The sequence below is a fragment of the Vombatus ursinus genome, unplaced genomic scaffold (genome assembly GCF_900497805.2).
Source record: "Vombatus ursinus unplaced genomic scaffold, bare-nosed wombat genome assembly UNPS02014818.1, whole genome shotgun sequence".
In the NCBI taxonomy this organism is placed as follows: Eukaryota; Metazoa; Chordata; class Mammalia; order Diprotodontia; family Vombatidae; genus Vombatus; species Vombatus ursinus.
This window is the reverse complement of record NW_020954596.1, coordinates 54,707,322-54,719,174: the sequence shown is the minus strand read 5'-3', so window position 1 is coordinate 54,719,174 and position 11,853 is coordinate 54,707,322. Positions and strand designations below refer to the sequence as shown.

Genomic DNA, 11,853 nt, shown 5'->3' with positions numbered 1-11,853 from the left:
GAACCAGAAGGGGCTTTGTTTTTCTTTTCCTTAAGACACAATCTATTCCAGACTCGTCTCCCTTTCTAGTAAACGAAGCCCCACCCCTCGGAGCACCTGATTCGCCCAACACTTTTTAAGCTAATTTATGCCAAGATTTTGCTGATCTTATTGGCCACGCTGGCCCCAGTCCTATCAAGCATCTGATGCTACCTGTTTAGGGGGCGTTTTTCCGTCCTCACACTCTCCCTTTCTCACCAGGGTACTGCTGAGATGGCAGAATAAGTATTCTGTTTGGAGATTTAAACTAGCCCCCTCAAAATGAGAAGAACAAATTCAATGGATTCTTGGAAAAGTCCTTTTCTTTTTCCTTTATTCCTGTGGAGTCACTGCGGCGGGGTGAGGTTCCTGCTCCTGTTGCTGATTCTGCGTTTGGGGACTTGGTGAGTACAAGTGGGAGAAACCTTAGCCTATTTCCCGTTTTTTCAAGGCTTTGATTGACCATTCTGGATTCAGTGATGAGCATTTTATGGGCAAATGTGTTACACGTTTCCAAATGTGTATATTTTAATTAGATCAGATTACTTAGGAGTTTGACTTAGTCTATATTTCAGCCTAATCACTTTACTTTTTAAAGTAAAGTACTACTCAATCTTCTTTTAATATATCAACAATTACTTTTGAAAATAAATGTCTGTTGGTATAGTTGCCGAATGTACATTGCTGATATAAAATGTCCTTAATGATTCTTGATTATAAAAGTTTTTTAGAGACCTGTTACACTTTTATTATTCATTTGAGTACTGCTCCTCTACCTACTTCTCCCTTTCTCCTTTCTCTCCTTTCTCTTATATCTGTTATTCTTATAACTTAATCTTACCTGTTGTCTGTGATATAGGAATTGTAGGGGCTTGTTTAGTCTAGTTTATTTAAACTTTAGGGGGAAAAAACATTTCCTGCTTGGGCATAAAGCAAGGAACATTTAAGGTTGGCCACTAGTTGTATGTGCCTTATTGAATCAGTTGCAAGAGGAATTTTTCAAATCAATTCATTGAGCACATTCAGGATGATCATATTATTAGTTAATGTTATAATAATCTGATCATCCTGTAATTGAAAAACAAAGGATTTTAGTTAATTTTCATGGTATACTACAGCATGTCATCAATAAAGAAAAGAATATATGCATACACACATACATACATACATATGCATATATGCATACATAAATGCCACTTCCTACTCTTCTGTTCCCTCAAGGAAAACAGTTTGTCTTTCAATGAAATTCTCATGTCATTTTGGAAGCACAGTAAAATGAATAGAGATTTCTATTGGATGGCTTAAGAAAAAAAAATAACAGCTGTGAATAAGTGAATGCTTGCTGTCAAGATTTTAAACCATTTTTTATATCATACAATTTTGGCTTTTCATAAGGGTCCATTTCACCCATGAGTATGACCATTCTGCAATGGAAAGCATACTTTTACATACTGCACTTTCATCATTGCTAAAATGAAATGTTCAATGATTTGGGCATCTTAACAGGACAAATTGTTGTCATTCACAGCACATAAGGCACCTGCATTTTTTTCCTCATAAGAAATCAAACATGTCAAAATGATTTTGTGTCTCTATCTTTATTAAAGTATTCTGATTTGATTTATTATCCAGATTAAGCATGCTGCTTCCTAAACTCAGAAATAATATAGATTAAACATTTTTTCAGATAAAAGTCTCATCCCTTAGAGCTCACTTAAAAAAATATGTTTGATAAGTTATGGTGATAATTAGGAGGAATTAAAGAACAATGATACCAGCCCAGATATTTAACTTGATACTATTCATTGAGTACCAATAATATTAGAAGTATGGAGAAAAATCATCCCCAATGGCTTCCTGAAAGAGTAATCCGAATGCTCAGTAGTCAAAAACATTGGCCTTCCTTTCAATGTATTATCCATAATATCAGACAAATAAAACTTTTAATTCATAGGAAAGGCAAAAGGTATAGTTTACCCTTAAATAAATATCTTTTTTTTCTGATAAAATTGCTCTGACTTTGCCACTTTATCTTTTTTTTTACTTCACAGTTTATGCAGTTGAATCCAATGTCATATGCAAGTTTTTTAGAGGCAAAGGACTTGATTTGTGAAACTGAACAAATTAAACTATTGACTCAGTGGACATGTGTAGTCATTTTTCTAGTGAGAAATTCCTAATTAGTTAATTGAATTTATAAATGCACCTTTAAAGAGAGAACACACTGGAGTTAGGTGTAAAGACAGGCAAAGTAGACTGGAGCTGTTACTAGTGCATTGAGAAAATGTTGACAGTCTCAATATGTAATTCTATCCAAAAAGATACTTATACCCTCATAACAGTTCTTTTGACCCCAATTTTATGGATAATAGCCTGTCCACTTCACTTTGCTTGGACAGATTTAGTCTCAGTGTTCCTTAAATGTTTTCCTTGTCATTGTAGACAAACTTCAGAGCTGAACACAAATACATACATGTAGGCACTTCTCACAACCACCTCCTCCTTACCTTAGTCTTGCTTTGGGGAAACTTTCCCAAAGCATCCACAAACAGGCCTGCTCATCAAAGTTCTATTCATTAACACTGATTTCACTTTAAAAGGGAATTATTTTGGTATTTAAGTATTAGAAAGTCATTGTTCCTTGCATCTGATAAGAACTATTGCTTCCTTTATTGCTATCCATTAAGGAGATAGAGAAGGAGGAGTTGAATTCTGAATATTCTGAATATTCAACAATATTGTTGAATTCTGAAACATTGCCCTGTTTTTTTTCTCCTCTAATTGTTGGAATTAAGATGAATCAACTGTTTTCTGTGTTCTATTTTCACTATCTATATCAAATATCTATTATTTCTTGGGAAGAACATATTTGTTTCTTTTAAGTTTCAATTTATCAATTTTTAATGTGAGTTCAACAACTTTTTGTTAATGCCAGTTCTTTAACATTGGAGGAGCATTTTGAGAAGCTAATGGAGGAGACACTGGAGTAGCTATTTAAAAAAAATCATGCTCATTTGTAGCAGTCCATAGTAACATTTATTTTGACATTACCCTAGGGTAAGGAAAGGTCCAAAATGGGGGGAGAGAAGGGATTTAAATCTTCATATAAGTGGATGAAAGAAAATTTTATATCTGCTATCCTATAGCCAGAATGAAAATATTAAAATATGCTCTTTTGTTTTCAAGTTTAGTATTTGAATAGATTTTATCATTAGTATTATTGGGAGAGGGGAAGGAATAAACTAATATTCTCTGGTTGCTGTCAAGCTGAATTGATAATAACCAAGGTATTTACTTTACTGATGATATTTTATGAAAAAATAGCCAAATGCTGTTTATTGAATGAACATGTTTCTGTATTCAAGTCTACATGTTTCTATACTATAATATGAATAAAATCAATCTCGGAAGAAACTGGATTTGCCTCTTTAGGTAAAGAAGAAACAAAAAGAGTAGGTAAACATATACTGAGAACTTCCTGTGTGAACAACTGCACATTTAGGATGATCAAGTCAGTGATCATTAATTTGCCTTTCTAGACCTGCCTTCTGAGTCTGTAAGAGCAAATGGGAAGAACCAGCAACAACAACAACAACAATAATAATGATAACAATTTTTGCCAAGTATGAAAGAAAGCTAATGCTTTAACAGATTTTGGAAAAGGAATGTGGTTAAGAATTTAAACAGCTAAATATTAGTGTAGAACTGACCAGAGAAGCAAAAAAAGGAAACAAGCTATAAGGTGGAGAACACAACTATAGCTCATTATATAAACAAGTAAGGAAGATGGGAAAAAAAGATGGTAGTTAATTATTTTCATTTAATTAGGTAGACTTTAGTTAATAGATTAAAGTTGTTCATATTCAGTAGTTACAACAGTGGTCAACTCTTTATAAGCAGTTCTAAAAGTAGTATTTGAGACAAAAAAGATAATATAAGTAAAAACTTGTTTTCATAACAACAAATGGTTCTCATTATATTAAAACATAGTCAAAGTGATTTTAAGTCTCAGGGAGGATACATGGGGAATATTCATTCTTAAATTTTGAGCTATAGGTAGAGTACAAGGAATTTGCCTTAGATATTAAGCAAAGCAAGAATATATTAGAATGACAGAGAAGATGGTAAAAGATAGCCCTTTCTGTCTCTCCACTATGCCACTGTTCTCTAATCCCGCTTCACCTCACTGAAGTTTTAGATTCTATCCCTGAATCCTCTGGATAAGATAGGTAAGTTTTTTCACTTCTCTGACCAAGGCCTGGTCCTCTGTGCCACTTCTTGCAGGCTCCTTGCCATTCCCCTTATTCAGACACAACCCTCCTTTAACCACCTTCCTACATTCTCATACTCATTATCTTTTATCCCATTAGAATGTAAGCTCCTTGAGGGTAGGGAATGTCTTGCTTGCTTATATTTGTATCTCTGGCACTGAGCACAATGACTCACAGAATAACTGCTCAATGGATGTTGTCTTTCTGTCCAGTTATCTATTTCTATGTCTACCTCTAAGGTAAGGAAAAGGAATAACAGATTGTGACCCCTCACAAGAGAGAAGTGATTTGTGAACAAAAAGCACATTTATTGGGGATTCTTATGATACAGTCATTTATAATTGCTGATATTTCCCCATGTGAAATTTCCTACCAGTCCTTTCAGTTTTTTGTCTTGCTTGGCTAGAGGCCTGGGCCAGGAGTCCTTCCACAGTTCATCACTTGGTAGGGAGGGGGAGAGAGATGCATAGAAAAGAGTTGGATGAGGCAGTAGGCCAAAAGTTAAAGTCTATAAAGGGGATTTGGGGACAGTCTTTTTTTCAGAACTAAAATGAGGGAAAGAAATCCCAATCTCCACAGGAAGATGCCATTATCAGAGACTAAACCAGAGCTACTGAAAATGTCCCATGCTACATCATAAAAGGGACCTCATCAAGAGTGTTCTTGCTATCAGAAAACAATGACTGGCAGGGGCTTTGGTTTGCAGTGTTGTTATTACTATTAGTAGTAATTTTTGTTTTCCCTATATTTAGGCTTTGTACATAAGATGCAGGATTTAATTTTCTGCCTAAGATAAATGGAATGTCTTGGGCATGTGATCACGTGCTTAAAAACATCAGCTTATCACTCCCAGATCAATACCACTGGGCTGATAGGAACATATAAACACATTTTCAAAAAACATGATTAAAACTGTAGTGACAGGGGGCTGGCCAGTGGGAGTCCAGCCCTCAAGCCAGTCAGCTATGGTATAAACCTAGTTCCTTTTCAGCAGCCAATAATAAGGGTTTTCTACACCATGCAGTGAATGGTTAGGAAACAATCAGAGCATGCTTATGCTGATTGGTAGCATGTAGAAACTTCTGCATGTGCTCTGAAGATTGAACTCCTATTTGTCAATCCATTATTAACTAGGTACAATAATTCCTAAAAGCCAATTTGACAATATTCTATAGGGAAGTCTAAAAGGTTTGTTTGTTTTTTCTTTATTTTTGAAGATATGTTTAGCCTAATGTCCAGAGATAGTTAACCAGAAAGCACTGAAAAAGCCTGAAACTTCCATAGGCGATTGTGTTCTAAATATGAGGAAAGTGGGCAGAAGCAATGGAGTTTATATTCTTAAAAATGTTCCCAGCTTATTAGCAAAACACAAAAACAAATAAACAAACAAAAAACAAACCAGCACTATAAAATGTCTATATTGTAATACTAAGTGCTGTGTTCAGACCATTCCTTCTTCTAAGGATATATATGTTTTAACTTATGAAAACATCTCTATGTAACAGTGTTTTACTGGGTATTCTCTATGTCTGGTACTCTCTCCTTTCTCATCCTCATCTCCCACTTTCCCTGGTTTTCTTCAAGTCTCAGCTAAAGTGGCATCTTCTGAAAGAAGCCTTTCCTCATTTCTCCTTAATCTAGTGCCTTCCCTCTGTTGAACTCAATTGGTGGCCATGTGAATGGAGAGAAGAGAATGACTGTTAAAAAATATTGAGGAGGGAAATTCAACTGGACATGGCAACTGATTGAATGTGTGGGGTGAAAGAGAGTGAGCAGAGTTGAGGATGACCCTGAGGTTGTATCTCTGAGTAACTAGACGGATGGTTCCAAATCATGTTCCAAATCATGGACAGTAGGGTACAAGGGTAGAAAATAATAATAATAAAAAAAGTAATGAGATCTCTTTTGAACTGAATTTGAGATTTCATTGGGACATACAGTTTAAAATATGCAATATTTAGTTGATGATACATGACAGGAGCTCAAAAGAGAAATAAAGGCTGGAAATAGACATCTGGGAGTCATCATTATAGAGATTGCAACTCAGTCCATGATAGCTGATAAGCTCACTGACAGATTGTATGTGATAACAGGACCCAGGATAGAACCTTGGGATATCCTCACAATAAGGGATTGACCATAAGTGAGGAATAAGTAAAGGAGAGTAAACAGTCAGACAGATACCAGGACAACCCACAGTATTAGAGTAGCCTTGGTGTCAGAAAGATCTTGGTTCAAGTTTTACCACCATATACACAAACTGTGTGAACATGGGCATTTCCTGTAGACTATTTAACCTCTCCCAGGCAATCATCTTAACACTCAACATTACAGTGCACTGGGGAAAACACAGGACTATCAACATTAACAAAAAACTACCAATTTTGTTTACTTATTCATTTTTTGCTAAGGTCCCATCTTTTATCTCTGAGAGCTTTCTCCTTGGTCCTCTGTCTTTGTGTGCTCCAAATCCCAACTAGATAGGGGTGTTCTAGTTAAAAATCTCTTCACGTAGTTTGGTGACTCCAGTTAATATCACTGGAAATATATAATAGAGTCCCTTTTTTTGATGCCAAAAAGGATATTATAGAGTATGGAGCTCAGGCTATTCTATTGTTGGATAACTCTGTATGAAATTTGTCCTTATTTATCTAAAATCTGCTTGTGATGATCTTAGGTAGCACATTGGATAGAGAATTAGACTTTGATTCAGGAAGACCCAAGTTTAAATCCTTTATCAGATTCTAGCTGGGTCACAAGTTCTCCCTGCTTTAGTTCCCTCAGTTGTAAGGTGGGGAGGGGGGTGGTTTCACTGGCTCCAAAGGTCACTTCCAGCTTCAAAATTGTAATTTACTTCTATCCACTGGTCCTAACTTTGACTTCTGGTGAAAACTAGACCCCAGACTCAGCCTGCAAATTAATCAATCAATTAATCAATTAAAAACAACAACAACAACAACATTTATTAAGCATCTGTTATGTGTCAGGCACTGTGCTAAGTATTAGGGATCCAAAAAGAGACAAAAGATAGTCTCTATCTTAAAGGAGCTAACAATTAAATATCTGATGATGACTTTCGCATCTATTACATGTCTTCTGTTATTAGATATAAGTTTTTTTTTGTTTTTGCAATTATCACAGTCTCACATTGAATATAAGGAGTCATTCCTTTTATTTCTATAGTAACGTGCAATTTCCAGAATATTTTACATTAAAAAAATACTCTGCCAAGAACTGAACTTAGAGTAAAATGTCACTACTCTCATTTTTTCTAGATGTTATGCTTCTGTTAATACATCAGATATAGCTAGATCCTAATTAGTGTGAACAATGAATCCCATGAAGTTGTTGCATATATTCAAATTTGTACCATTCAGAAGTTATAACTATAAAAAGTATGATAACTGGATCCAGCTCAATGGAAATATACAGTGTGAACTTATTCTCACTAATGAAGACCTCACTAGTAAATGCCCTAGCTCCTTTAGCATTTGTAGCATATTGTTATTTCATATTGTACTTAAATCACTAGGTTTTGTTAAATAGTAATAAATAAGCTTTCTTTACTTCCCATACTTGTGCAAGAAATTGTATTTATTCCTGTTAAATTTAATTTTAATAATTTCACCCTAATGAGATATTTTAAAATCCAAATTTGTCATCCAATATATTTGTTATACTTCCCAGATTTGTGTTGTTCAAATACATAATAAACACCCAAGTTTCTGATTAAAATTTTCATTGGACAAAACCAATACAGAGGTCTGAGCGTTAATCAATACATTAATCAAACCACTTTGGGTAAAGCTGTTCAAGCAGCTATAAATCTGCTTAACTGTACAACCATCTAATCCATATTTCTTTACTCACTCCTTGGGGCCATCATGAGAAACCCTTTCCACATCCATTGGGGCAGCCTAGAAATATTTGGCTTATGGCATTCAACTGATATACTAGTCTAGCGAAAAAAGGAAATTATATTATTTTCATATAACTTATTCTTATTAAACCCATGATGCATTATAATGATCATTGTTTTCCTTTTTAAGTGTTCAGAAATACCTCCTTAATTATCTCTTTTGGAATTTTGCCCAGGAAAAACCAATATGATGTTTCTAAAATCAGGCCTTCCAACTGCTTGCACCTTTGGAAATGGAGCCATGATCTGCCCTTTTCTCATCATCATATTTCTCTTGTCTTCTCCATTATTCCTCCAAGATCATCAGTGCTGTTTTTGCAACTGCATTAGCGCATTCTTACAATCAAGCCTGAAGATGTAATTTTCATGACCTTGAGATGTGAATGCATTTAAAAGAGCTGGGTACTCTTTCCCTACCTCCTTACCCATTATGAGCTTTAATTTCTGTTTTATAGCTCTGTCACAGATCTTAAAGAGAAATTACAAGAAAAATAGACCATTAGACAGTCTACAAGTCCCTCTTTCATCTTTTTACACAATACCATCTGCCCCCAAACAACAGGCCAATAACTTTCAAGGTTCTTATTTCCAACATAGATTTTAAAAAATCCATTTGGTTATCCTTAGCATTTTTTTCCTTAGCCTCAGTTACATTCTGATCATTTTGTGTGTTCCTGACAGCATTCTTACTATTTGTGTACTCAATTCTATGTCTTCTTGGTTAATGACCTATCAATTTATCTGCTATATGTGTCCTTTAAAAATGTGAAAGCATTAGAAATGAAGGTAAAATAGCTTGAGATACCTTGTCATTTGGTTTCTCATAAAAATATCTTGTAATCTGTTTTAAGAACTATATTTTAGATACCCCCATCTCTCTTTGAACATTTTTCATTTTAAAATATCAGGTCTGCGTATCATAGATAATGTTTTTCTATTAAAAAGCAATGCAAAACAAGAAAAACCTTCCTTTCAAAATCTAATATGTATATCTAATTCTACTTAGTATCACTTTGGCTATTACAAAACATCAGATACCCCTTGAAATTACTTTTTCAAAGTCCTATCTATGGCTTGACATTAATTGATATAGGATCGAAAGACAGTCCACAATGAATTCCTCCACCTCTGTTCTGGTGTTGTTGTTGTTTTATTTTACTTAGTTCCTTGGTAAAAGGTCATTTTGCAAACTACAATCTCTCTCTCTCATGAAATAAAAGGGAAAATTACCCTTTTCCACTCCTGTTTTTTTTTTTTAATATCAGTGTTCCCAACATAGTTTCAACTGAAGTGCATTTCAACTGAAATGCACTGAAATGTAGTCCTACTTTAATTCAGTTTGTAAAACCCATCTCTTTATTATCTCGTATTCTCTTTATTTTTTTAGCCCTGTAGATATGTGTTTCTATTAAAAAATCTAATATCCCATAAAACAAACCAAAAAAATCTAGTTTCAAAGCTTTTCTCCAGCCTACCTCTGACTTACTAACATTAGAGCTATTATCTGATAGTAATGCACTTCAGAGGCCTGGCATACACGTGAAAATAATTTTTAGCATTTGTTTTTTTTTTAATTTTGTGTTCAAAATCATCTCCTTTTTTCCTTACCTTCCTCCCTTATTGAGAAGAAAAGCAATTTGATATTGGTTATATGTGTGCAGTTGTGCAACACATATTTTCATAACAGTCATGTTGTAAAAGAAAACAGACAAAAAACTAATAAGAATAAACATAGTAAAAAAAAAAAACCAGTATGTCTTAATTTGCATTCAGACTCCATTGATTCTTTCTCTGGAGGTGGATAACAGTTTTTATCATGAGTTCTTTGGGATTGTCTTGGATCATCATATTGCAGAGAATAGTTAAGTCATTCTCTGTTGATCATCATTACAATATTGCTGTTACTATGTACAATGTTCTCCTGGTTCTTTTCACTTCACTTTGCATCAGTTCACATAAGTCTTTCCAGGTTTTTCTGAAAGCATTTTGCTCATCATTTCTTATAGTACAATAGTATTCTATCGCAATCGTATACCACAATTTGTTCAGTTCTTTTCCACCACAAAAAGAGCTGCTATAAATACTGCTGTACATATAGATCCTTTTCCTTTTATTATCTCTTAATGATATGGACGTAGTAGTGATATCACTGGGTCAAAGATTTTGCATAGTTTTATAGTCTTTTAAACATATTTCCAAATAATCTCTCCAGAATGGTTGTATAAGTTCACAACTCCACCAACAGTGCAGTGGTGTCCCAATTTTCCCAAATCCCCTCCAACATTTGTCATTTTCCTTTTCTGTCATATTAACCAATCTGATAGGTATGAGGTGGTACTTCAGTGTTGCTTTAATTTGTGTTTCTCTAATAGCACTTTAGAGCATTTTTATTTGATTATAGATAGCTTTGATTTATTTATCTGAAAACTGTTTGAATCCTTTGACCATTTATCTTTTGGGGAATAACTTGTATTCTTATAAATTTAACTCAGTTCTCTATATATTTAAAATTGAGGCCTTTATCAGACAAATTTGCTGTAAAAATTCCCCCAGTTTTCTGCTTTCCTTCTAATGTTCACTGCATTGGTTTTGTTTATGCAAAACCTTTTTAATTTGATGTAATGAAAATTATCCATTTTACATCCCGTAATGCCCTCTATCTCTTGTTTGGTTTTAAATACATATGTAGGTAAATTATTCCATGCTCCCCATCAGCTGATATCTATTTCCATAGATATTAATAACTCACTTCTCTTCTGCTATACCTTAATAATAACTCAAATTCCTATAGTCTTTTATATTTTATAACTAATTTATTCTCACAATTCTGTGATTTATTCAGTGTAAGTTTATTCACTTCCTTTTAATAGATGAAGGAACTGAGATTCAAAGAGATTGTTATTTGCCAAAAGTCATATAGCTAATAAGGGGTGGAATTGTGACTCAAAAGTATGTCTTTAGGTGTAAAGTCCAGTAGATTTTCCACTATATTCATGTGGCTTCATTCCTGCCTCAGTTATTTAAGGCTGAATTGTCAGATATTATCATGTGTTCCAATTTAAGTTCTATCTATAAGCTTAAACTATATTTGATTATTTAAATGCATCAGGCTTGGGGCAGCTAGGTGGCACAGTGGATAGAGTACCAGCTCTGGACTCAGGAGGACCTGAGTTCACATCCAGCTTCAGACACATAACACTTACTAGCTGTGTGACTCTGGGCAAGTCACTTAACCCCAATTGCCTCACCAAAAAAAAAAAAAAAGGAAAAAAGAAAAGAAAAAAAAGAGAAAGAAAAAAAAGAAATGCATTAGATTTGAAAAAAATTTACCTGGTTATTTGGGCCTTTGTTTCTTTTATCATATTCTTCTTTCAACAGAAAAACAAACTTAGAAGAGATGTCAGTGGTTATCTAGTTCAACGTATACTTGAACAATATTTCACTATAAAGCATATCTAACAAGTCAGCTTTGAAGCTTTGCTTGAAGAACTTTTTTGAGCATCTGCTACCTCTCAAAGAAACTAATTTCACTTTTGAATAGTTTTGTTAGTAAGTTTTGTATTGGTTTCCTCTCCTCCCACCTCCTGGAAAAAAAAACAAAAACAAAACAAAACAAAACAAAACAAACTAACAAACAAACAAAAT

At 34.2% G+C, this 11,853-nt stretch overlaps 1 protein-coding gene across 1 annotated transcript in view; it reads left to right on the top strand.

Moving 5' to 3' along the window:
• Positions 1-300: 300 nt before the first annotated feature.
• Positions 301-11,853, top strand: part of GABRG1 (gamma-aminobutyric acid type A receptor gamma1 subunit) — a 92,790-nt gene continuing 81,237 nt past the window's right edge. The window contains exon 1 of the mRNA XM_027836559.1: positions 301-422. Coding sequence (XP_027692360.1) covers positions 301-422 — 122 coding nt within the window. The remainder of the gene's footprint in view (positions 423-11,853) is intronic.